Here is a 27,219-nt window from a genome sequence, read left to right as displayed (position 1 = left end):
TTACTTAGGGTTTTACTGCTGTGAACAGACACCATGACCAAGGCAACTCTTACAAGAATAACATTTAACTGGGGCTGGTTCAGTGACTACTCTATGAAGTCTTACAGGTTCAGAGGTTCTGTCCATTATCAGCAAGGTGGGATCGTGGCAGCATCCAGACAGACATGGTGCAGGAGGAGCTGAGAGTTCTACATCTTCCTCTGAAGAAAGGAGAAGCTAGGAGAAGACTGGCTTCCAGGCAACTAGGATGAGGGTCTTAAATCCCACACCCACAGTGACACACCTACTCCAACAGGCCACACCTCCTAATAGTGCCACTCCCTGGGCCAAGCATATTCAAATGAGCACACCAAACAAGAAAACACTGCAGAGTCAGAAACAAGCATAGGATGTATCTTTCCCAGGACCAGGCAGACAGAAGCCATGGGACAACAGGACAGTGATGGAACTGAGAAGTGAACCTCTGTATTTGGGGTTCATGCCCGTCTCTGGTTAGCCTTACCCTGCTCACGCTGTGCCTATATGGAAAAGGAAACTAGATAGGATCCTGCCTTGGGCTGTGAAAACCAAAGATACTAGGTATAATGATGTCAGTCTCTGGTCTTGATTTGAAGTACAGTAGAACTGATTTGAAATACGAGGTCAGTCTACAGCCATTAGACCCTGAACATGCCAGATCTCATCTGAAATGTGGGTTCCAAGCTCTAATGATCTGGAACTTAACCCCTGGAGGAAGAGTTCATTTCCTGTAACCCCCTCCTGCCACCACTTGGCCCCCAAATGTGGAAAGTCCCATATGAAAGCAGCAATAAGTTTGTTCATAAGACTCCATAGAATGACAGGGTGGTGGTGGTGCAAACCTTTAATTCCAGTGTTCAGGAGGGAGAGGCAGGCCAGTCTCTGAGTTGGAAGCCAGCCTGATCTACAGAGTGAGTTTCAGGACAGCCAAAGCTACACAGAGAAACCCTGTCTCAAACAAACAAAAAGACTTCATAGAGTAGTCACTGATTTCTTTCTGGGTTGTTATTGTTGTTTTCTTCATTGATTTCTGTCATCTGCTATTGACAAGTTGAAATTTACCACAAAAGGCACAGAAGAAGCTTGTTCCTGTGGCCCCAGACAATGAATCTTGGCTAAAAAATACAGGGCACATTTCTGATGAGCTGTGTCCCCGACATGAAGTGCACTGCCTCACATAGTTTGTGTCATCGATCCATGGTGACGTTGACACAAGAAGGAAGAGAAGAAAGGGGTCATGCTGTACCTCGAGGGGACCATTCAGTCCATCGGCCTCTGAGATTTCCCTGCTGAACCTCACCCCCAGGCATGCATCCTATGGTCTTTAGCTCTCTCAGGAGACCTTCTAACCATGGGCCCACCTAAAAGTCTGAGCCCAGAACTCCAATTTTGTCCTGTTTTGAGTTCCAGCTGCGGAGCTGATCCATGGAATACTCCTTTACCAGGGTCTGAGTCAGCTGGCATCAAATCCTTCCCTCTCCATCTTCCCCCTGGCACTGAATCTTCCATCTGCTCCTCTAGCACGAAATCTCATCATCTAAGCGTGGGGACCCTATCTCTTCTTCCACGGCATACCTCCATACCATATCACAACGACTATGCTTTCCAGAGCCAGGAGAAGGCTATAGGATCTCCCAGTTTTCCAGTCTAAAGTGAAAATTCATGAGCCCCTTGTTCAACTTTCACTAGTAATCTCAATCAGAGACAGGAGACGATGAACTTGGGGCCAGATTGATTCGAAAGACTTTACAGACTCATGAAGCCAGGGCTACAGGTCTTCTATTATGACTCCTGTATGAGCTGTCACCTCTAGGCCATAATGTTTATATGAAAATAAGATTATAATTTACTTATATGTTTGTTTGTCTCTCTGCATCACAATGCCTTGCACAATAAGCCAGGGCTCCTTGTTTAAGGAATGGCATTGCGCTGACAGATAATGGCTTGCAAATGCAAAGAAAAACCACCAGGTGGCACTGTTCCCTTCACAAACATAACCGAGGGTGTTAAAAAAAAAAACAGTTGGAATCCTTCAAGGTAATTGGAATCCTTCAAGGTAATTGTTTTCACGGCCTTGGGCTTCTTTGGAAGTTTACATGCTCAGTTCCATATAGCTCCAAGAAATTTACCAAGTTCCTAAAGTCCACCTGTGGGTTTGATTACTTCACTAGACTCAGCAAGTTAGTTATAAAAATTAGCTATCTTTAGCAAGCATGGTGGAAAACACATTTTGTCCCAGCACTCTAAAGACAGAGGCAGACAGATTTCTGTAAGTCCAAGGCCAGCCTGGTCTACATAATAAGTTTCAGGACAGCTAGAATGATCTTGTTAAAAAATAAAATTAAAAAAAAAAAGCAGATCAATTGGATTGGGATCTGTGTAGAGTCCTCCAACAAAAAGTGAAAAGCCGGGGATCACTACCCTAGTATACATTCTCTCCCCATTTTGTAGATGAGTAAACTGAGGCTCCAGGCGAGGAGAGGCTAAGCTCATAGCAGGCTGATGACACAACCTGTCCTTGATTTGAGTCTTGCACCCTTGACCCAAAGTCTGGGCTCTGAGGTTCTCCTAGCTGTCACACCACGCTAGGCTACAGCTGGACATGTGTGCTTCAGGTAGGATAGGGTAGGGGGATGCCAAACAAAACCGAAGAGAGTCGGTTCCCATCTCTCACAAGTCAGAAGTCCTGCCACCAAGAAAGACTGTGGTTAAAGCTCTGACCTTGGGGTGACCCTCTGGCGTTTGTCTCTGTTAAGTGAGGTTGTCTACAAAGAGAAAGGATAATATGGTGCGATTTTAAGACATTCTGTTCCTGGGGAGGATGCTGGTGGCGGCTGAGAGCACTGACTATGAAGATGTCAAGGGAGAAAAGAATGGGAACTGAAACCCCCCCCCACTCCTTTCTCTGTGCCTTCCTCCTTTACCCACTTCCTTCCCTCCCTCCTCTCCCTTCCCCCAGTCAAGTCTGGCTCTGTTCCAGATCCCAAAGGACAAAGTAAGGTTAACGGTGGTACAATAATTCTTTTAATGGGTGAAGTGGCAAACACCTGTTGCAGCTGGCTGCTTGCTGTGGTGGTTGGGGGATGGGGGTGCAAGCAAAGTTCTGGGGGAAGGCAGAGCCTTGAGATCAAGTTCTACATGGATCAACCCCAGCTAAAGAATATTCTGGCAGGGAGCTGGGGATGTAGCTCACGTGGTAGAGTAATTGCCTAGCCTGCACAAAGCCAGGTTCAATCTCCGACTGCAGAAAACAAGCATGGTGACATGTGCCTGCAATCCTAGCACTCAAGAGGTAGAATTAGAGGTATTAGAAATTCAGGGTCTCTCCGCAGTGGTGGCGAATGCCTGTAGTCCCAGCATTCAGGAGACAGAAGCAAATGGATCTCTGAGTTCAAAGCCAGCCTGGTCTACAGAGCTACACAAAGAAATCCTATATCAAAAAAAACAAAAACTGAGGCTGGGCAGTAGTGGCACACGCCTTTAATCCCAGCACTTGGGAGGCAGAGGCAGGCGGATTTCTGAGTTTGAGACCAGCCTGGTCTACAGAGTGAGTTCCAGGACACCCAGGGCTACACAGAGAAACCCTGTCTCCAAAAACCAAAAAAAAAAAAAAAAAAAAAAAAACAATAGCAAAACCCCACAAATAAACAAAAATAATTCAAGGTCATCTTCTAGGTACACAGTGTGTTAAAGGCCAAACTGAACTAAGTGATACCTCGGCACCTGAGGTGAAGCCTGTCCCCATTCAACTCTTCCTTGAGTCATTTATCTCCAAGTTTGGCTGGTAGTCAGACTGAGTGTTCTGCCCAGTTTGGAGACATCGTATGTGTTTAATACACACCCTACACTCCCATCCACATTTTCAGACGTTCCTTAAGATGAAGAAAAGCTGTTCTAATCGTAGCTGGATCCAGAGTCAGAGCCATGTGTATCCGCTAGGTGAGCTCCCAGCCTCAAGTCCCTTAAGATTTCTGTATCTGAGGTTCTGCTTCATAAAGAGATACAAAGAATAAAATAATCAGTGTAGGAGAAGACCTTTCCACACGACCTGTGGGCTAGCTGTGGCCACTGCTCTTAGTTTTTGTTTGGTTATGGGTGGGGAGGTGGAGGCAGGATTTCGCTCTGTAGCTCAGGCTGGCCAGGAGCACTTAGAGATCCCCCTACCTCTGCCTTTCCAGTGCTAGAATCAGAGGCGTGTACCACCATGCTTGGCTGATACAAACACCTTTCAAAGTGGAGAATATTCTCCTATTGGCCAGCTGGGGAAAACAATAACCCACAGGAGGTAAATGACCTCTCTATACTGGTGTCTGTTACATAAAATCACCACAAAGTATCAGGTTACAACAACACATATACATTGTCTGCCGTTTCCATGGAGTCTAAGCACAGCTTAACTGGTCTGCTCAGGGTCTCCCATGACTCCTGTTCTGCGTTCCGTGACTGTTGGCAAATTTAATTTCTTGAAGCTACTGAACTCATAGCGCCTTGCTTTGCTGAGGCCAACTGACTAAGTCAGATCCACAAGAATACTCTTTTTTTGCTAACTCATGAATCAACTAATTGTGGACAATAATACATCTGCAAAATCCTTTACCTGTGTTATGTAATGTAACTTACTATAAAGCCAGTGGCATCCTACATAATATGCAAATCCTATCCACATCAAGAGAAGAGAGTGAGGGACCTGGAAAGATGGTTCAGTGGTTAGCTGTTCTTGCAAAGGCCTGGGGTTCCATTTCCAGTATTCACTTCACGTAGCTCAGTAACTCCATTTAATGTCTCAGGCCTTCAAAGGTACTAGCACTCATACATAAAACTCACACACAGTCCCACACACATAACTTTAAATAATAAAATAAGGGGCTTGGAGATGGCTTAGCAGTCAAGAGCACTGGCTGCTCTTCCAGAGCACCAGGGTTCAATCCCTAGCACCCACACGGCAGTTCATGAATGCCTGTAACTCCAGTTCCTGGGATCTGACACCTTCACACACACATGTATGCAGGCAAAACACCAATGCACGAGATAAAAAAAATTAATCATATTTGAGAGTGAAAAAGATGGGGGGATTATAAAAAGTGTGTATGTCACGGAGGAGGGAAGAATTGTTGCAGCCATCTTGGAGTCTAGGCTTCCCCGAGATGCATCAAAGCCAACACTGGCAGGAGATACTGGGTTCACGAGTAAACTTTTCCATGCCTCGATAAGAAACTGTCCAATGGAGAAGTCAATGCTCCAATGGTCTCTGGAGTTTGACAGACCATGAGGTAAGAGTGGCCCAATACTATAATCCTGTTCAGCTCTCAGAAATGACGTGTTAGTTGGCCAGATAAATTAACCCCAGTGTTGGATTGACAGGTGACAAAGTATACAGTCACCATCCTGTAGGATGCTGTCTATTTTGATTTGGCTATGAAGTGTTCACCTCCCTAAGGCTTACGTTTAAAAGGCTTGGTTGCCAACAGTTTGGGGGAAATGACTGGATTAACCCCTTCATTGATGAATCTATAACAGAACATCTTGGGAGGTGGTACACGGGAGGGGTGGGGCCTAGATTGAGAAAGTAGGTCACTGCAGGTGTGCCCTAAAATTAGTTATGCTTGTCCCTGATTCCATGTCTCTCGCTGCTTATTGCATACCATGAGGTGAGTGACTTTGCCCCAGCATGCCTTTGCACCGTGTTTTTGTCTCATCGAAGGCCCAGAAACAGAGTCAGATAAGGACAGATTGCCTCCAGTCAGAATATATCCATCCCTACGCCTTTCTCTCAGATATTTGGTCAGTCAAGAAGTGTGACGAGCAGAGCTTCCAGTCAGTCTTGCCTCTCCTGGCATTCCTGACTTTGCAACCTTTTCTGTGGTAGTCAACAGGACAGACCTGTATGCGTGACTTACAAGACGTTATGAAAGGGAAAGTGTGAGGCTTCCAAAACTAGGACATAAAAGGCCCTGTAACTTCTACCTGGCTCTCTCGGATCACTGACTCTGGGGAGCCAGCTGCCACATCACGTCACAAGGACGAGGACGCACATTTCTATGCTAATCCTCAAGGTGAGCAACTCAGGCCTCCTGCCAAACATCTAGAGCCAAGTCTCCAGACATGTGAATGCACTCTGTTGGAAATAGATCCTCCTGCCCAGTCAGCCTTTCAGATGTCGACAATGTAGCCCATATCTGGATCATGACTGTGTGAGGCCCGCCCTCCACCTCTAGAGTCTCCCACCTCAGCTTCTCCTGAGTTTCTGACTCACAGGAACCATGAGAGATGTCTGTCATTACCAGGTTCTATGTTTAAGGACGATGTTTCCATAGAAATCGTTAACTAGTATTTCTACGCTATTATCTAACCCAAAGGATCTTACCCAAAGGAGTGCCACTTGGTACACCACCAACCTCCAGCCTGCCCCACTGCAGGCTTTGGGAAATCGAGGTAAGAGCTGATGGCATCTGAAGTCCAAATGCAGGTATCAATGTCCACTTTAAATTCCTTACATGGTGGACATCCTGTGTGCACACCATCTTGGAGCCACGAGTTACATGTAGCCGTTGAGCCTTGAGGAAGAGGTTTTGCAACTCTATTGAGGAAGAGCTACAGCGGCTGATGGCTACTGTGTGAACTGAGCAGATCTAACAGCTTCAGAGTGCACACTTCAGGAAAAGCAATGAGTGACAAGAACCAGAAACTCACCCAAGGGACTTGGCAACAAAACATAGGGTCAGTCCCTAGAGAGAGATGAGACCATCTACTGCCTCAGAGAGACTGTGAGGAATGAGCATCCCCACAGTGAAGGAACTCTGGGTAATGTAAACTCCCTGATAGGTACTGTGGTTGAGTACAGTCCAGAGGTTCACCATATGGATTTAAATCCTACCTCTGCCACCGGTAAACTATCAGTTTGGACACATTCTTTTCTTTCTTTTTTTCTTTTTTTGGTTTTTCTTTAACCTTTCAGATGATGTTTTTCCATTTGTAACAACAGCTGTTTTGTGCTGTTGTGCTAACGGGCCCAACCGTGAAACTCTTGAGTTCCTGGCATGTGTAGTAATTCCTCTGGGTGCTTCTTCCCACGGGGCAACGTAGTAGTGCCAAACCCAAATCACCAAGGTCAACGGGCCACACACTGAGGCTCACACTGCAGAGACAAGAGCAGGCTGGATCCTTGGTGACAGGATCTTCTACTGCTTCTCAGACTCACCATGATCAGGTGTGACTACCTATAGCACAGCCTACAGAGACCAGGCAGGCAACATGGAAATATGCAGAAACTATGTCACCAAAAAGAACCAGTCTGGGGCCGTTTCCTCTCAGCCACTTCTCATAGTGCAGGCTTGCTAGTTGGCAAAGTCTATTTTCCTCAACCTCTAAGACTATTTTGAGAAGTACCCTGATTTCTATACACAGTGTAGACAGTGACTCATCTGAGGGTTGTTACTAGTTTGATTTATTAAGTATGTGTGTCCAAGGGTGTGTGACCTCTACAGTACACTTGTGGAGGTCAGAACATGACGTCAGGAGCTGGTTCTCTCCTTTTATGTCCAAGAATCACACTTGGGTCCTCAGGCTGACGTGATGAGTACTCAAGACTCTGAGCCATCGCAAAGGCCTCGGGGATTCGTGTTTTTAAACCTAGTGTTGCTTATGCCGTCCAGACCACCAGACCACCAGACACATTTTCTAGCCTCTTTCCCCCCCCCCTCCAAAGCCCTGCTGCTGTCGCATGTCTGTGCCCGTGTCTGGCACCCCAAAAGGTCTCTCAGTCTTCACCAAGTTCAAGGAATACAGAACGAATGAGTTGAAAAAAAAACCAACCTTTGAAACGGGGCTGGAGAGACAGCTCAGTGCTTACAAGCACTGGTTGCTCTTCCAGAGGTCCCGAGTTCAATTCCCAGCAACCACATGGTAACTCATAACTATCTATAATTAGGTCCGATGCCCTCTTCTGGCAGTGCAGGTGTGTACATGCAGGTAGAACACTCATACACATAAAATAAACTTTAAAATGGCATTGGGTATGATGGCACACATCTTTAATCCCAGCACTTGGGAGGCAGAGGCAGGTAGACCTTTGAGTTCGAGGCCAGCCTGGCCTACAGAGTGAGGTCCAGGACAGCCGGGGCTATACAGAGAAATGCTATCTTGAAAAACCAAAGATAAAATGGCAGGCTGGCAATCTAGAAAGTACCAGGTTTTATTATCTTCTTATCAAAAAAATCAGTAACAGACGACAGTGTGAGGGGTACAGAAAAGGCTGCAGCAGGCACCAAGGCTAGAAGAGGACCTAGCCAGCTAGGCCCCTCGGGAGGTGGTGACGGGGGCCTTCCTTGCAGGCCCAGGGCACAGTTGAGAGAGTGGGATGATGATTTCCCCAAACACCCCAGGCCTTTTAAGCCACTAGGTCTCTCCTCTGTACAGAGTCCCAGATGACAGAAGTCCCTAGAATCTCATCACCTTCCTTCTGGTCCTCTTCTCTTGCCCGGAGAGACAGGCAAAGTTGAGCAGTAACCTGCTAAAACCAGCTTAAATCTCGGTGCCCAGGGCATGGTGACTGAGGGTTAACATTGTGTGGCTTGTGCAACCGAGGAATGATTTCCAATCACATAGTCTGAAGTGAACTGATTTATACAGCCACACAAGGTCACTGTATGGGATCGTGTATCTAGAGAGCCTGGACGAAGCAGACCCAGGAGCTCCTCTGCTGAGGCCCCTGGCAGAAGGCACAGTGAGGGTTAGAGTCAGGTACCGTCGACGACTCCAGCCCAATCACAAGAAGGCACCAGGAACAGGGCAAGAGAAGAGGGCAACAGCCTTTCAGAAACATGAAAACTCACTCACGCAACCACCCAGCCAACATGAAGACCTGTAATACCATTCTATAGCCTAAAAAAATATATTTATTTTTCTAGAACCAAGGAAGGATAATATATATTACAAGAACACAAATATCCCACTATCCCCTACATTATATTCTGGAAACTGCTAGAACACTGTAGCTACTTCTTAAGATAAAGCAACTTCAGAAAGGGCCAAGGTCAAAAACAAGGGCACAAAACACTAACAAAGAAAAAATAAAATAAAAATAGTGGGGGGACAGTAAAGAAAGGAAGCGGAAGGGAAGCAGCCCTGTCTGAAGCTATAAATAGTTTAAAAAAATCATAAAAATCGTATCTCCAACTCTTCTCTCATTTTCAAAAAAAAAAAAAACCAAACATAAAAAACCATGAAACACAAACTTAGCTGTTGCAATGGAAATGTTCTAGATAGAACATCTGAACATCCCCACACTCAGCCCAGGCTTGCATAAAGGAATGAACCATGAAAAAGCTTTTTACAAATCTTCTACAAATGCAGTTCCCCGTGAGCTTTCAGCACGTCACCCCACCCTCCCTGCATTTCAAAAAAAAAAAAATGGTTGAATTTCCAAAGTCACTGAGCCTAGAATTCCCCAAGGCCCACCGGAGACACTGTAGCGTGAACAAGCTCTTGTGGCGGACACATCTCAAGGTGCAATGGGTCCTGGCTCCTTGCCCTAGCTCCTGACGGACAGGGTTCACACAGCATGTGGAAGGGAGCTGAGATTCACACAGTAACCCCTCTCCTCTAGAGTCAAGGAAGTTATAGATGAGACACGTTCACTACAGGATCTAAACCATTCTATTCTGGAAATTTGGAACGGAAAACAAAACAAAACAAAAAGAGACCCAATTCCAGGCTTGCCTTCATAAAGGGCAAGTTTAACCCCATTTTTCTCCCAGGGCAACTGAGACACACACAGACACATACACACAGTCAGAGTCAAGAGTCAGTCTCAGTCCTCTCTCTTCTCTCTTCTCTCTTCTCTCTTCTCTCTTCTCTCTCTCTCTCTCTCTCTCTCTCTCTCTCTCTCTCTCTCTCCCCCCCCCTCTCTGAGGCAGCACAGTAGAAGATCATATCTCTTCTGACACCAGAAAGGTGACTAGAGATGGAGACCCTGACAAGTCAGGATTAAGGTGCCCGCTCTGCCAACGCCCACAGTCCACAATCCTGTAGTCTTCTCTCCATTAAGTCCAAGCAGGACTCCTGGGAAGAAGCTTCATGCGTAGAACTCGTTGGTGGGGGCTTTTTTGTAGATGGGTTTCTTGCCCAAGTCATAACTGCCTTCATCCTTCTTCTTCATTCGGTACACCAGCAGCAGGATCAGGAAGACGGCGAAGAGGATGCCTACCACGCCGCCCACGATCAGAGCTGCAGTAGGAGAGAGCCAGGGGTGAGCATGAGAGGGGGCTGGCTGCAACCTCAGAGTCCACACCCTCTTCCACCCGCCATCTTCAGTTAATCTCACCATGACCGCCCTCTATATAGCAAGCAAGATGACACCTCATTAGCATTGACCTTCATGACTTCCATCTGACAGGCGCTGATGAAGTAAAAAGATCACAGCTAGAGTGGACCACAGAGCAACACCACTATTCCATCACCACATCTGCCCTAGTCCAACACTCAGGCTCATGCCAAACATCACGTAGACTCTCCAGCAACTGCTTAGGATTAAGCCAGGACCAAGGAAAATGGCGGGCTGCAGCCACTCATGTAGACACTTCGGTCCTTACTATGGAGTACACTCTGTCTCACCTAGACCCATGCATCCATCCATAGGTCGGCATCATATTCTACAAACACGCAGAACATGCTAATGTCTACACTGTCATAACACAAACAATTGCCGATTCTCATAGTTTGTGTTCCAGCGTCTTAAACAGTGATTGCTACTGGTTTCTCCTTGAACCTCACACCTTTCCCAACTACTGTTTCTGACGAGGCAAGCTTCTTCCTCTCTCTCATTGCAACATACAACAAAACCTTTTCTCATATTTTTTTTCCTTCAGACTAAAATAATCTACTTGAAGCACCCAATGCAATCCCTATACTCAAGCCCCCATGAGCTGTATGTAGACCTCGGGCTTTCTCTGTTCCTTACTACCTCACCGGGGCCTGAACAACACAAAGTGCTTAATAAGTGGTCCTCACCATCCAGCTCAGTGAAGAGCTCCTGGCTGGGCCCAAGTAGTGGTAGACTTCTCCACTTGGGTGAGCATCGGTGAGCATCTGTCTATCCACACCAGCTGGCCTGAATGACTCACTTCTGTTTGTTAGGGACAGGGACAGAATCCTTCCTGTGGCAGATTGAATCTCCTAATTCGGTTTAACCCAGGCTAAGAAGATTAATTTCCCAGCCTTGCGCACACTACACATCCACGCAAAGAATGGAGCAGGGAAGCCAGAAGAACCAACGAGAGTTTTTCTACCAACAAACCAACCAAGAACAAAAGTACTGCCGGGTACCAGAAAAAAGTGTAAGCTACCTCCTGCCTGTCTCCAGCATCTTCCCTCCGGTAACTCCACTCCTCCTTCAGGCCCTTGATCTGTACTGGGAGACCCTGAAGAGGCAAGGACCAGCCAGAAGTCCAGAAGCCAGCTGTGCTCCAGATCCACACATGGAGCTCAGCATGTCAGGCTCTGTGACCTGGTTCCACTTCAGGATTCTGGAGGGGTCTCCAGTGAGTACACAGGAGCCACGGGACACACACTCGGCAGAACTTCTAGGTGCTGCTTAAAAGCTACTGGAGGGGATGTTTCCAGCTAGACTTCACTGCTCCTCCAATGGTGAGGTCACAGGGCCTAGGGAAACGGATCTTTTTAGGAAAGATCTTACACCACTGTGACGGGTGTGTGTGTGTGTGTGTGTGTGTGTGTGTGTGTGTGTGTAAAAACAAAGGGATAGCCTGGTGTTCGTTCTCCCTCTTGTTCTGTGATTCGGAGCAGGGAGCTCAGTCTTCTCACAAAGAAGAAGAAGAATGACTGGTTTTCGAAGTTTTCTTGAGAAGCAAACAAAAAAGACTAATGAACCTGATCTCCAACTCCGCATGTGTAAATAAAACCTGTAGCCAGCAGGTCTAAACGGCGCCGAGAGTGAAACTCGGCGGTTGAAGCATGACAGAACAGTTTTTTCCACAAAGCTCAAAACAAGGCCTAACGGTCTCCAGGGCCCTCGCTCTGACAGCTGCCAACACAAGGACTGGTGAAGGAAAAGCATGTCGACAGACCAGAGGCAGGACCACACTGTGACCCTGTCACCGGGTCTGCAAGACAGGGCCATTGGGATCCTGAAGGAGGGAGGCAGGGCAGTGACATGTGGGCATAGGGCTCTGTAGTCACACCTCGGTCTCCTCTGGTCCAACTGGTTCCCAGGAGACAGGAAATACCTAGCAAGGGCCTGCAGCACCACCACCGCCTCACCAGCCAGTCCTTCCAGACCTCCTGCTCAACTGGAAAGTTTGCTTCTTCCTCAACAAGCTGGTATGGAGATGCCCTGCCCCCTATCTTGAGCTGCCAAAATGAAAGGCACTACCACTCCCCCGACACACACACTAATGTCCCTCATCCAGGCCTGACACAGCCCCCACTAAAGCATCATGCAAGGCAGCACATTCCCTGACAAAGATCGTGTCCTAGCTCTGTAACATAAAAGCATCCTGTGTCCTCACTAAGGGACAATGAGAGCTCCAGCGATAACATGGACAGAACAGCCCTCTACAATCTGCAAAGCAATTTCGTATTCAAGGAGGCACCATCCTTCCCATTTCACAGAGACGTAAATGGAGGCAGGCTATTCAAAAAGCACCAGGCCAAGGTCATAAGCCTATCGAGAGATAGGAGGGTAAAAGGGGAGCCAATCTAATTCCACCCGGGGCCTCCAGGCTTTCAATGGAAATTAACCCTTAAATAATTAACTCCGGATGCCCAACTCAATCAAGGAAAGGGCTTTGAAAAACACCTGAGGGGCTTAAGGAAACAATTCCTTTTCTATTCCTTAGAAGCCTTTGATATCCATTTGATTATCCTTCCCAACCACCCCTTAAGGGAGATAAAGCCCTTAGCTGCCCCAAAGCAAACTAAAAGACTACAGGCACACCTATCTGCTTCCCTCTTCTCTCAGAAACCCTAGAGAAGGAAGCAGCCTTACCTGCCAAGACCTCAGTTCTCTCAAAAACGTTGCTGCCCTGGGCAGTGCTGGACATGGACACTTTGTTGGATATGTCATCCCCATCCGAGGGGATCCTTTCGGAAACGACCTCATTCTCTTCCAGTTCCTTGGACTTTGAGAGGACACGAATGCCAGGCTGTGCATCCTCTGGGATGTGGTTATCTAGTGGCACCTGAAAGAGAAAGGAAGGACACTGAGCACACCTCAAGCTAGGTGGAAGGGGACCCTAGAAGGTGACAGGAGAGAGTCACATCTGTTCACATGAGGATGAGCACAGGCAGGGGCACGGGGTGGGGGGAGCAGCCTTCACGCCTCAGGAGGTATACACTCGAGCAACCAGTACAGGTCATGTGGCGATACCCACTTGCCCCTCAGGAAGGCAATCCTGCACATCCAACGCTCTCCTAAGGCAGAGTGTGCATCAAGCATGTTGGAGTACCAAAAAGTTATTGTGCTCTAAGGGTACCAAAAATTATTGCTGACCATTTTGTCAATGAGAGGAACAGAATGCAGCTGTAAAACTGACACAGGGGTGAGGTGATGCAGAAAGACAGGACCACTTCGAGGGCTCAGAGTTTCACGTGCAACTTGAAAACAGTGCCGGTGAACTGTCACAAATGCACAAGGAAGAGGCTGGGCTCGACAGTGAGCATCTTCTCTGAGGAGAAGGCATGCCCGTCCATGCTTGTCCCAAGTATGCCTGGCACCCCAAGAAAAAGCCTTCTTAGAAAATGGAGTCAGGCTGGGCGGTGATGGCGCACGCACGCCTTTAATCCCAGCACTTGGGAGGCAGAGGCAGGCAGATTTCTGAGTTCGAGGCCAGCCTGGTATACAGAGTGAGTTCCAGGACAGCCAGGACCATACAGAAAAACTCTGTCTCGAAAAAAATAAAAAAGAAAAAAAAAAGAAAAAAAAGAAAAAAAAGAAAAAGAAAATGGAGTCAGATCTCACTATGCATTCACACAGTTGTGTTTTCTGTCACTCTCAGGAGAGCAAGAGCAAAGAGGGAGAAAGTGGGGAGTGGGGGGGGGGCAGCACTCACCAAGGGTTGAATCACATCAGGGAAGGTCCTGGGCTCTTCTGTGTCATCTGCAAGGTTAGAAGAACAGCTGTGTGAACACAAGGTCCATCATGTTCCAGAACCCACTGCTTCAGCTGTGGCTAGTGGAGTCCTACCTCACGAGCAATTTTAGTCACCTATACTGAAACAAGACACTCCGGGGACACCTGGCTCTTTCACAGCAGTGTGTACCCAGCTAATACACAGAGCTGTCCAGTGCTTTCCAAGGTCTAAACCCTTCCTATCTGAAGTACGGGGAAAGAAACAGCAGGATCTGGAAGCTGGTTAGAAAGACAAAATGTCCCCAGACAAAGTGGCACACAATTGAAATCCCAGAATACCCAAAGAGTTCAAGACCAGCTAGAGACACATCGGAAGAACTGGTCTCAAACAGTTAGAAAGCAAGGTCAAAGATAGAGCAAGGCCCTAGGCTCAATCTCTATCTGGGAGGACAGGGCCACATTTACTAAAATTTACATCTGAACAAGCTCCCCAGGGAATTAACTTTTGGGAAGGAAGCAGTTAACTGTAATGCTAAACACGACTTACCGGCAAACAAAAAAATTAACCACAGGAGGCAAAGAGTTAGCTTGCCTCTTGGCTACAACCCTTTGTAGACTGTCCTAGAACATAAATACACACATCACAGTATACACCGTATACAAAATTTACGTCTAAAAATACCAAGTTCATGGTAAGTGCTAAGAACCTGGAACTCAGCTCAGTCCACAACTGATTCACAATCCTCTGACACTCGTCTTACATAGTAAGAACCAAGGCTCAAAATAGAAGACAAGGTTGAAATTCTGGACTATGCAAAGGCCCTGAAGACCGAGAGGGACATTTAGCAGCTGTTTGATCCAGAGGCCACAAAGTCAAAGCCCATGAAAGCCCCGATACCTGGTCACACCCCAAGAAGCCTCCCTCCCTCCGCCCTCATCTGAAGCAGGGGCTTGTTTCCGGCTCCCCCTCCACGTCTCAGCCCACACACAACGCCTCCCACTCCACCCACACTTTTGAGCCAGTATTTTTCCTTTGGGGGCGGGGGGGAGGGAGGGAGGAGGAGCGGAAAACACTCTAGGCCCTTCCTCAACCTCCCTCTACCCTCCACCAGAGGGAGGAGCCTCGTGGACAGGTTCGGACTAGTGCCTGCAAACTCAAGAGTGGAATGAATTCAAAGTTGTTTACAATTCACCCCACGGACCCTGGGGGTGGGAAAATGTTACTTTTGTTTCCCCTTTTGAGGTGGTGGGGAGGAGTACTGTAGGAAAATCTCTACTTCAATTCCCTGCAGCCCAGGGTCCCCCAGCCTGCCCAAGCACACCCCCATACCCAGATCTCCGGAACCCGATAGCTCGAAGTCATCTGAGTCCTGCTCGAGGGCCCCAGCATCTTCATCATCCGGGAGAGCTCCAGAGAAGTATCTGTCACCCAGGAGGTCCTGGGGGTCTATGACCTCAGTCTCTCGAATCTAGGAAGAGAGGTGGTTTCAAACATGATCCAAAAGGTACATCTTCCTCCTCCCTCAGAACACTCCTGGAGACAGAGTGCCCCAGAAACAAAGTGAATCAGGATTATAAGACCAGATAAGAAGCCTTGGGTCTTGTCCCCCATCTACTGTGTAACCCTATACAAGACTCTTCACCATTCTGGGTTAATAAAAATATTTCAAGCAGTAACAAAGCTATCAATATTTTCTAGGTATCATTTACTGAGCCACCTACAGTATTTCAGGCTGCTTGTAACAGTAGTTGTTAAATCATTTTACTTGTTAAATCATTTTACAACTAAGACCCGGCACAAAAGGCTATATAACTCATTCTCTTCCGGTGGTACAAGTGGCAAGCAACAGGCAGAACTTCATGAAAGGCCACCTGACTTTAGGGCCAGAGGCTCCCACGCACACAGGCAGCCCAGTCAGGGACATGTTCCCAACTGAGTCAGACTGGGCTGAAAGAGGCAGGGCAGGTTCACTCACACCCCAAGACAGCTACAGGGCTCAGACAGGGTGACTCAAAGGCACACTCCTGAATTCAGACTTCTTTCAAATGTCTAGTCTTCTGCCAGCTCGGTGGAAGGGACAGAGACCCTTACTCCCACAGATCATGTCACTCCGCTCTGATCCCAAGGAGACCCAGCTAGCCAACCCAGAGCCTGTGGTCAATTCCCACCAAACAGCTTTTAAAAGAAAACTATCCAAGAAGTGCTCCTCCCCCACCCTGCCTCCTAGCCCAGCTTCTTTAGGGCCCTAGGATGCACTAGTGCCCACTGCCCTTCCAATACTAGCTGGACTCAGGCTTGTTCCTGTAAACAACCAGGTGCAAGGGTCATTGGTCACTGGTCACTCTTTCCAGGCCTTCCCCCCTCCAGTCCCCAGGGGATGAAGCTTTGGTTAGAAATTCAGACTATGAACCAGGCATTCAGACCTGTTCTTTCACAGAATTCTTAAAGAGAATTCAAACCAGAAACAAGGTAGCAAACTACCCTACCATCACCTAAAACTTAGGGTAGAAAGAGACCAGGTCTGTGTCTGCCAGCCATGTCCCAGGATGCCCCAGGATGTCCCTCACCTAACCAAGACCACAGTGACACAGTTGGGATGGTGAGAAGGAATGTCCGTTTACCCGGGACTCGAGATTGAGTGACAAGAGAGCAGCTTAGAGAACAGGCTTCCTCCTCCACTCTCTCTCCCACAGGCTTCCGGGGAGAGGAGGCAAGAGCGGACTGTGCCCTCTGTCCACCCCCGGCTCAGGAAACTAGATTCTGGGAAGGGAACTGGGAGGAAGTCAGGAAGGCATCCCTCTCTCCCCCAGGGCAGGGAAATCAATGCGCTTGGTACAGTGTGGGAGTGGGGAGATGGCAGGGGTTAAGCCCTGCTTACAGATGACTTCATGACTCCGGAATCGGGAGCTGTGGTGCTGCTGGTACTGGAATTCCAGCCCCCGCACAGGGCCCGTGCCTGTGGGTTTGGCTTGGCAGCACAGCGAGAGGGCTTCTCCGTGGTTGTACCAAGTGCCCTAGACGGCAGGCCTGGTCCCAACCCAACGCCTCGCTACAAATTCCCTAGGGTTGAAAATCCGCAACAGCGAGGCCTCCATGGCTTACATTGTGCCAGGCCTTGACATGCACGCACTTGGGATGACGCAGACCCTTTGGGCAAGGGTGGAAACCCCAGCTCGGAAAGGTGACTTGTTTCTTCTAAGGGTACACAAGCAGAAGTGACCAGTAAAACCAACAGTCAGGCATGAGATCACCTGGGCTTCTAGCCACAGACATAACACAGGAACCCGTTTGTGCTTAGGGCTACCAGCCCGTCCTGGGTTAGACAGGAACCCTAACTGGGTGTGTCTAATCCAGCTGGGGGTGAGGGCATGAGGAGATTGAGGAAAGGAGAGGCAGGTAGAGATACTTTTGACCACCGAAGCCTGAAAGACTGGTCACGTTCAAATTCCTCAGGGCAGACTTGGAGGTTCTTAGCCTGGGGGCTTAGATTCCAGCTCAGGTCTGACCTACCCCACACCTCGCCTCTAGGAAGGAGCCTTGGAATGTCAGCCACACACCAAACCTCCTTAATATGGGAAAGTGTTCCGGGTGTTTCAAAACAGCCCAGGAGATTGGAGATAAGCATGTTCGTTGCCTATCACGTGGGCTGGTAGCTATTACTTCGACCTTCCATTAGAAAAACTGAAGACGGGGGGGGGGGGGGGGAAGCAAGCTGTCAAGATCTGACTGTGGTAAACTGAGGCTAAAGCCAGGAGGTATTCCTGGTTCAGCCCCCTTTGGAACACCTGGTCCCCTCCTACCCCCTTTTTTAGGGGTACAGGGTCTCTCTCTAGGTAGCCTTGACTGGCCTGGCACTCATTAGGTAGCCAACTAAGAAGCTGGCCTCTGCCTCTTCAGTACTGGGATTTAAGGAGTTGTACCACCATGGGCAGCCCCCCTACCCACCACCCCCATCTTAATGTTAAACTCCAGAGGAAAGGAACAAATATCACACTGGCATCCACCGCCCAGCCAGGATCCGACCCTTCCTTCCAGAGGTTGGAAAACTCTTCAAAGGTGTGGAGAGGATGCAAGAATTTACCTCTTCAATGAGTCAGAGGCTTCTGGGACAGGTGAGGGGACATGAGAAACTCAGCCTCCTGGAGCTTGGAAGACACCCCCTCTTGGCCCCTTTCTGGTTCCTCCTGTGCTCACAATCTCTCACAAGCGGAAAAAAAACTCCTAAGTGGACAGCAGCCAGTGAAGACAAGGCGTCAAGACAGAACCAACCATGCCCAAAGAGATTGCAAGCAATGGTTTGTTTTGTTTGTAAGGCTGAGAAGGTACCAATAACTTTCCCTTCCCCACTCTCTTTTCAAACAAAGTCCATTCAGATGTCTGGGGTGGCTTTGAAAAGCCAGGCCACCCAGCAGGCAGACCCAACCCTAATCAGAGAAGGACCCAGTCTTGCTCCTGACTACAGCTGTGGTCTGTTCACCTCAGCTCACCCAACCCTGCCCAGGAACGTGTGTCCGCGTGTATACGCACGCACATGCACACCCTCTGGGTCCTCATGTCTCATCTTTGTCCCTTTCACAAACACAGCCAGAAGCGGGATGAATAAGGCGGTGGGGTGGGTCTCTGCAGGCTCTTGCTGGCCTTGTAGCTGATAGAAATCTGACCTAGTGCCGATAACTGGAGATCCCGATTCTTTCCCAAATTGTCCAGGGAAAAGAACAGAGGTAGGTATACTTTGTTTTATAGGAAGTAACACCTGCCAGCAGAAGGCATCTGAGGCCAGAGCCCAACCGTCTAGTTTTATGACCTCTGAGACAGATTACTTTGCCAAGGTCAGCCAGGCAGCTATAGCGGCAGAGCTGGGCTTACAACCTAGGTCTCTCACCGTCCTAGTTAAGTGGCCTCCCCTGCCCCTTTCCAGAGCCTTGGCTGACCCCAAGGCTCTCAGCAAAAACACAGGCTGTTACCTGAACCAGGATGAGAAGCCACTGATCCTATCTCAGAGTCCCACACTGCTCATCATGGCAGGAATAACATGGGGATTGGGGTGACTACTAGCAGAAGTCTCCACTCTATAGCAGGCTCTGCCTCCGTAGAAGGCCCTTTAATCAACAGCACAGCACCATGAGACTTTCTGACCCACAGGTGAGTCATTCATCCGAGGGTCACAGTTAGGAGAGAACACTAGATTCACACGGAGACCTTTCTCTAAACCACGTCCTAAACACAGCCAGGTTCAGTCACAATCACCCACCCATTCTTCACCTTCAGTCCAACCAGAAAGCCCACTGGACACTGGCTGAGCCCGGGGCTCCGGGGCACCCCACCTTCCCTTGCCCAGGAATAAACAAAGGTGAAAGTCTTATTGCTTAAACAAAGGGACAGAAACTTGGCTGGAGAACCAAGGAAGGCTTGGCTAACTGTGAACTCGTGAGAGCCTCCTCCCCACAGGAGGCAGGGTCAGGCCCACACCTGATCATACTCTGAGGATGAGACTGCACATAAGGATGATACTGGGCTGAGTCACGTTAGGGGCCAGGGAACACCCATGAACCAATTCCTGGGCTCCCAAGTTGCTGCAGCCCGGGCAATACCATTTACCACGGTGGGCAGGAGCCACACGCAAATCACAGCCCAGCCGTATCCGGTGAAGTCTTGGAGTCTGTTCTGGCTTTAAGTCCTCAGTTTCCTCTTCTGTAATCTGGACTGGTAAGCACCTTGTAGATGGAAAGTCATGAAGAATGTACCAAAGTGCTCAGGTGACCCAGCAGGTGACTGGTGCATAGCAGGTGCTTGATAGGTGGCGATCATTATTAAACCCCACCCATCTTTCCTCTGCATAGGGAAGATGAATGCTCAGTGGGCCAAAGAGGAATCTTGCTGAAGGAGCTGCAGAGCTGGAGAGGCCCTAGCTATCAGGTGGGAGGTGCTTTTGCAAGCTAGAGAGGGGTATGACAACCATGCGGCTTCTACTGCCGAGACTAGATAACCCAACTGAAAGGATGGCTTCTTCAGACTCCGGGATGGGTAGAAACCTGCCCAGTGTAACTTTTGAGCACATTATCCTAAGCAAACAGAGACAGAGGAAATCTGTGTTTTTCCAGGAGTAGTGGGAGGCACTAACCAATGCTATCTGAAACTATTCTTGTGACCTAGAGCTTCTAGTTACTGGCTTGCCTTGGGGAAGAACAAAAACAACAAAATCTAAAAGGCAGAAAGAAGTCACACACCAAATATCCAGTGTGATGCCCTGGGACATGAAAGGGTTAAGCAAGGTCTAGGGGAGTGGGGGTTGAGGGAGGGTTCAAATGTCAGCTCTGCCCATTTCAAGGTCAAGTTACTCTGAACACAATCACCCTGTGGAGAGCCAGGCCTGGCACAGTCAGCAGCCAGCTTTTCACCAAGCCCCAGAGCAGCCCATTCCCGCAAGAACTCTAGGATCATGGGGTGGCAGCCAGGAATGAGGGGATTGGTCAGGAGCCTCTGGACAAACCCCCTCTCAGGGACCAATCCAGTTCTCTCACTACCTAGGTGGTCCCTGGTGGTGGATTCCCTTTCTGGGTCTTGGTTTCCCTACCTGTAAAAGGTCTCAAAGAGACAAACCTCCCTCTGTCCTGAGGCCTGGTTACCAAACTGGCATTGCTCCGATTACCAGTGGAGACAGCTGGGGAGGGACGGGCTCCCTCAAGGCCTCACAGACAGAGGTGCATTGAAGCTGGGGCTTGTAATCTAGGCATCAGATCCAAAATCCCCGCTGGATCTGAGGCTGGCCAGGAGACTCTCAGCATGCAAACAAGCCTCCTGTGTTTGAGAACAGAGTCCAGGGCCTTTGCAGCCCTGTTGCAATGGATTAGATCTACCAGAGCCTGGCTTACAGGCCCCTGCACCTCCCCCAACCGGGGAAGCCGGGGATTCTGACCAGGTCAATCCAAAGCTGGACTTCCCCAGAGGCAAGGAGTGTCTCCACTCTAAGTGTCCAGCCCAGCCATTTGCTTGCGGCCCAGAGGCTGGCGTGGTGCAGCCAGTCTCCACAGGTTAGGCCATTACAGCCCGCTTCACTCAGTCACTGTTTCCATAAACCCCAGCCTCTCCCTGCCTCCCTTTCCATTACTCTGGGTGTCACCTGACCAGCAGCCTCTCCTTTGCCAGAGAAAACTAGGGCAGCCAACTCCCTATACTAGGAGGACAGAGGAGGGGGCAGGCAAAGAGCAAAGGGTGGGGAACGTCCAGTAAGTGGCTGTAACTCAAGGTGGAAAGAAACTGATACTGGCAGGTGACCATAGAGAAGACAAGTGACAGTTGTCAAGTGTCAAACGTGGCCGGCTGTGGTGGTCCACGGCTGTAATCCCAGCGCTTGGGAAGCAGAGGCAGGAGGATCAGGAATTCAAAGCCAACCTCAACTACACAGGGAATTCAAAGCCAGCCTGGGCTACAAGAGTCTATTTCTTGGGGAGAAAAAAACCCTGTGATCGTTTGAATCCCACACCCCTCCAAGATAAATGTTCGAATCTCCAAGAATCATTCTATCCCATTTTCTGCATATATACAGACACCATGACCCAAAGCCAACCTCTGGCCAAGACAGGAGTCCTTGTCTAGTCACAAATAATAAATTCAACCGAAGCCAACACTTTATAGTTTGCTAAATAACTATTATGGCCATCAAGTGACACAGGTGTTTTATAGAGGACACCAGGGCTCTCATATCAACATAGTGACTTATTAACTCCCTGTGTGTCCCTAGGTGACTGGAAGAGTTGGGGCAGAGACTCAAGAGGCTTTCTGGCTGTAAAATCTACCCACGTTTCCTGTTCCCCAGCCTCTAGCAGACACCCTCAGACAGGTCTGCAAGGGGCAGGTGAGGGCCCAAAGGTCACCAGTAGGTTAATAACAAACCAGCTCTACGAGTCAACTTTCTCTAGGGTTAAATCAGACCCCAGTGGTGCACATGTATGTTCTCAGAACATTACCTTTGCTCGTCCACCAAAGCCCAGAACGCTACCTGTAGTCATTCCGATGTCTCAAGACACTTGCCCTTCCCAGGGAAAGCAGTACAAGACTTAGCTTGAACTGTGTCCCAAGACCTGGTACCCTTGTTAACTCCCTGAAAGTGCAAGCATGGCGTGCATGTGTGCACGTACACACACACACACACACACACACACACACGCACACGCACGCTGCCTGGGACACCTGCAGATCCTGTAGGAGAGGTGGGGCTGCCAGGAACTGGTTCTTGTTTAAATATAAACCCATCTGATAACCTGCAAACAACCCACTTCGAAGATAAACAAATATAAGATTTGGGCTCCATCAGCCCCACCCTAAGCGCTACCCTACCCTTCTAGCAGCTGCAGGACTCGATGTGGGGGAGGAGAGAGGTCCTGGGCAAGTCAGGGAACGGTCACTGAGGAATGTCTCCTGTTCCACTACTTGGAGGTATGCTCAGGGTTCTCCTTTTGCAAGCTCATCAACTTGAAGCCTCGCCACACAATCTTTTAATTAATTTATCCTTATTTATTGGTGCTAGGGAATTGAAGTCGGAACCTCAACAGACCAGGAGGTTAATTAGCACACCCACTGCCACATTATTGTTTTAACACTGCTACCAGCTCCAAAAATGTCACGGAATCTTAATGTAAATCAAACCCAAATGACACTAGTTTTGGCTGTTGAATTCAGACCAGATGAAGCCTCGGTGTTACTTAAGGCTGTGGGTGTGGAGAGGTGTACCAATATCGTACTTGCTCTGTAGCACTGTCCAGGATTCAAGTGCACACACAGGCACTGTGAATGTTGAAAGGCTCTAGACACAGATGCTGACTCCCAAAAGCCAAGATAAAAAAATAAAAATGAGCAAAACCCCTCAAAACTTCATGCCCATTCCAACATTCCTACCACAGAGTTATGTGTCTTACTAGTAAGAGACTGGTAGGAAGCGGGTGACTCAGGCTGGCTGTAGTAAGACACAGTTGACTCACAGAGCCCAGTCCATCCCATTCCCCCATTCATTTGGAAATCATAGCAACTCATCCAGTCCAAGAGGCTGAGAAAACAGCTAGGGGCCGATCCCTTCCAGCAGAGAGCCCAGCTCCCGGGCTCCTCATTCAGGCCGGCTCAGTACTCCAAGTCCTTGAAAAGCCTTCTGTTTCTAAGCACTGGGGATGGCAGGAGCTGAATGTCCACCCCACTTCTCTTTTGGGACAAGGACTTGTTTAGAGTCTACCAAAGAAGCCAAGAGAACTTCCCTTCCTCTCCCTATTGGGCTGTGGAGAAAGAAGGACACTCAGGTGGCAATGGTCCAGCCTCCTCGTGTTGGAGGTAGGAGGCCAAGCTCTAGACACAAGGTATGTTTGCTAGCAACACAGAAGTAGGTCCTAAGGTTATCTGATGTCACCATTCATGATGTAGAATGTTCTCTAAGGGACAATCGAAACACACACCTAGCATTCTCAGTCAGACCTGGTTCCTGATCTTGGCAAAAGGCTGCATTCCTTTGAGCATCAGCATTGTGTGAACAGGGAGATAAAGATGCCTGCACGGATGTACCAAACTCCAGGCATCCTAGCAGTGGCTTCACCTTTGAGAATGAGGTTTTATATATGAGTTTATTCAGTCATACAATCGCTGTCCATGGGGAAGGTAGGGGTTTTTAGAACGAATGAAGCAGACTTCTGGCCCTAGATGTGCATGGGTAAGGGCTCTCCCTTTCTAGAGTTTGGTGACGTGATTTCATTTCCTTGAGAGAAAGGCCTTAGATGTCATGAGGTTTCCGATAGCTCCCTTTGAATAGTTAATGCTTAATTATTAGTCAAGTATCAGAGGGCTGAAGAAGTGGCTCAGGGAGAAGACCTGGGTTCGATTCCCAGCACCCTCTTAGCATCTCACAACTGTCTGTAGCTCCAGTCCCAGGGGAACCAACATCCTCTCCTGGCCTCCTTGGGCCCAGAATATACACATGCTACACAGACATACATTCAGGCAGAATACCCCTACACATACGGTAATAAAGCAATAATCAAGAATGAAATGGGGGGGGCGGTCCTCTTCTTGAAACATCCTAGCTCCATCTTGATTTTGCAGAAGACCCCTCTGAGTTAAAAGGTCTCTCCCAAACCCAGTGAGCTCTCCAACTCGTGGTCCAAATATTTTCCCGGATATGCAGTACTTCTATGGGCTCCCAAGAAGTCCCAAGAGATCTCACCAGCCACTCATAGACCCTAGAACCTCCTAGACTTCCGCACTCAGCCTCTACTTCCATGCTGCCAAGGAGAGAGTTCTCAGATAGACTAGAAACTTTAAGCTGAAGTACACCAGGTGGGTGGGAGATACTTCCTCAGAACTGCCTTGGATTGGTGCCAAGTCAGTGGGCTGTGCCCCTGGGCAGCAACACCTTGGCCCACACCCATCACTCCCCCATCCCCATCCCAAAACAAGGCTGCCTTTAATTGGTCAGGGTGGGACGGGCAGGAAGGCAGATCAGGGAATGCTCCTAGCTGGACAGGAAGAACAGGTTTAGGATGGTAAACCCGCCAAGCAGAGGAGAGGGCATCGGGTGTTTAGCTTGGGCTCCCTTCCCCAAATCTGGGTTTGGATTAAGCCTAAAATTTGGAGAAAGGCCCTCGGAGCATGAAGAAGACAAGACTACTCTGTGAGAGAACTCTGTGAGAGAACAGATGGCCTGCCTGTATACTCCGTATTAAGAGATGGTTATCATTTAATCTCTCAATATATTTTCTGGAAGAGAAGATACACGAGCATAATCACAGGTGCTGGGTTTTATTGGTGGTGGTGAGTTTTTTTGTTTGTTTGTTTGTTGTTTGTTTTTGTGAGGGCCTAATTAGTCAGTTGTCAGAATCTCTCTCATTCCAAGGGAGAAAGAAAGATACTGTCATTTGTTTCTCCAATCTAAGGGTCATTCGGTCTGATTTTTCAGGCCACAATCTACAAGAGAATCCCTGTGACCCAATTAGCAGCAAGATGCCATGACATTAGGCAGGGAGGAGGGAGGACTGAGGTCAGGACCAGAGATTGCAACTGAGGCCTCCGGAAGCAGCTGCTTTAGTCTGGCTTCTCCCCCTTGCTAGATCAGGTCACCCAAAGCAGGCCTGGCAAGACCTACCTCCCCTCCAAAACCACATCCTTCTGACTTATCTGGGGGACACTGCGGTCTACTCCTCCCCCCAAAACACCTGCTGGCTGAGCAGCCAGAGGGAAGATCAATGGCATGTGACTGGACACGTGGTGACCTCAGCCATCTCTTAGGTCCTTTTTCCCTCACACTGCTCAGTCAGCATTCCTTCAGGTGTCCCCAAGGAAGGACTCAACTTCAGAATACCTGTTAGCAGCTCATTTGGAGTGAATGCAACAGGAAGGCTTGCGGGCCTCCGGGACCACTCAGCCACAACCTTCCTGCAAAGATGCCTTCCCTTTAGTGGAAGGCAGGCATTTCCAAGCCTGGCTGTCTAACGTCTGCCTGACTCAGCCGGTTAATAGCTGTGTGACCTTCAGCGAGTTACTTAACCTCTCTCCTGCCTCAGGACTAGTTTAAGAACAGTAAACAGTGAGGTTTTCTGAAATTAAACACATTTGATTCCAAAGCCTCCAGAAAGCTATCAGAACAGAAACAAGCATGCAATCGGTTCCATATCTAACTGGAATTGTGCTGGGCATTATATATGCTCTTATTTCTCACCAGAAGGCTCCCGAACACTGTCCCTAAATAAGCCCAGAGAAAAAGCGGCTTTCAAAAGAACATTAATGATTAAATGCCAGAGTCTCACTCCCCCTAAAACTTGAACTAACGGTACAAATGGCTCACGTTCCTGGGTCAGACCCCCCTCTCCCAGGAACTGTCATGCCCTGTAAGTTCTCTTATGAGTCTACCTCCTAAAGTTCTACTAGGACAGAGCTGATAGGCACTCCGTCCTTGCTGACTCTAACAGGGACCCTGAAAAGGAAAGGTTTCTTTAGGCTCCCTGGGACCTTTTCTCCCCCGGGTCATTCACCCGACTCAGGTGGGTGCCTCGGCTTCCCCGTGTGCGAGTTCAGCCAAAACACTTCTCCCAAAACAGTTGTAACTCAACCTCTAGCCCGAAGCTAACAGGAAAGCCGTCCTTTGAGTCTGGTAAAATAGGAACACAACCTTTTAGACAGCCTAAAGCAGGAAAGGTCACCTCCTGATCTGTTCTGTAGACAGGGCAGGTGACACTTATAAGGAGCTGATCTTGCCCTTTCTTAAATCAATCGTAGCAAGGCTGTGGCCAGGACGAAGGCCAGGACTCAGTTCTCTCCATTCCTCAGGTTCCCCGCACAGCCTTAAAGTTTTCCGGCTACCGAATGCGTGCTGCCCCACCTCGTCCCCAGGCCACCTCAGACTCGAGCCTCCTGCTCTGGACACCCAGAGGGCCACTCCGAGCGAAAAGCCAACACTGGGATCACAAAGTAGGGGTGAGGGTGCGGGAGGAGAAAAGTTGACACCAACTTAGTCACGTCCCACCCCGGAGCCCAGTGGCCAGGCTGAGTCCAGGACAGGAGCTCAGAGCAACAGGCTAGGGTTGCACGGCGCGTGGAGGAGTCTCCCGCAATCTTTCCGCGACCCCAGAGCAAAGTTTCCTCATAAAGTTTTCCCTGTCTCGGCGTCCGGGAGTTGGGGGTGGGGGGAAGCTCGTGATGCACCCTACTCCCTCTGGATCTCGGGATTTAGGGGAACAAGGGAGGCATTCCCCTATTCCCTCCGCTCTTAGACATCCCTCATACACATACCGACTCTCCGGGGACGACGGGGAAGCCTCCGAGGAGCAGCAGCAGCAGCGGCGCAAGCAGGCAGGCAGGCGCCATCGTTCCAACAGCACAAACCAGTGGCCCAGAGCGGGCGCGCAGCCCTTCTTATATACCGCAGCTCTGCCCCGCCCTCAGTGCTCGCCCGCACCGCCCGGAATTCCCCGGGGAAAGCTTGGGCCTGCGGGGTGCTGCGCTGGGCAAGCTGGAAACCACTGGAGTGGGACCCGCCCGCCCGGGGACCCGCCCACAGCGTGCCCGCCGGCTCCGAACTGACCCCGATCTATGGCTCCAGGAGCTGCAGCCCGGGATAGTTAACTGCTCTACTGCGAGGCAG

At 49.1% G+C, this 27,219-nt stretch overlaps 1 protein-coding gene across 1 annotated transcript; it reads right to left on the bottom strand.

The window, feature by feature from the left end:
* Positions 1–8,191: 8,191 nt before the first annotated feature.
* Sdc4 (syndecan 4) lies at positions 8,192–26,991 on the bottom strand. The gene is made up of 5 exons (XM_028769507.1): positions 26,868–26,991; positions 15,435–15,573; positions 14,085–14,131; positions 13,022–13,214; positions 8,192–10,242 (listed from the first exon to the last, which is right to left on the bottom strand). The coding sequence occupies exons 1-5, from the start codon at positions 26,940–26,942 to the stop codon at positions 10,091–10,093; spliced, it is 606 nt and encodes a 201-aa protein (XP_028625340.1). The 5' UTR covers positions 26,943–26,991; the 3' UTR covers positions 8,192–10,090.
* Between the last annotated feature and the right edge of the window lie 228 nt (positions 26,992–27,219).

The sequence above is a fragment of the Grammomys surdaster genome, unplaced genomic scaffold (genome assembly GCF_004785775.1).
Source record: "Grammomys surdaster isolate TR1022 unplaced genomic scaffold, NIH_TR_1.0 193, whole genome shotgun sequence".
In the NCBI taxonomy this organism is placed as follows: Eukaryota; Metazoa; Chordata; class Mammalia; order Rodentia; family Muridae; genus Grammomys; species Grammomys surdaster.
Note: the sequence above shows the minus strand (reverse complement) of the source record. Positions and strands in the feature narration are given on the sequence as shown.

What these genes read in the sequence shown, in the direction of transcription:
- Sdc4 (XM_028769507.1), bottom strand. Translation starts at nt 26,942, where the DNA reads ATGGCGCCTGCCTGCCTGCTTGCGCCGCTGCTGCTGCTGCTCCTCGGA. An exon ending in ATCGGGTTCCGGAGATCTGG is followed by an intron (nt 14,132 to 15,434) that starts GTATGGGGGTGT and finishes CTAACCTTGCAG; the next exon opens with ATGACACAGAAGAGCCCAGG. An exon ending in GAGAACTGAGGTCTTGGCAG is followed by an intron (nt 10,243 to 13,021) that starts GTAAGGCTGCTT and finishes CTCCTACTGCAG; the next exon opens with CTCTGATCGTGGGCGGCGTG.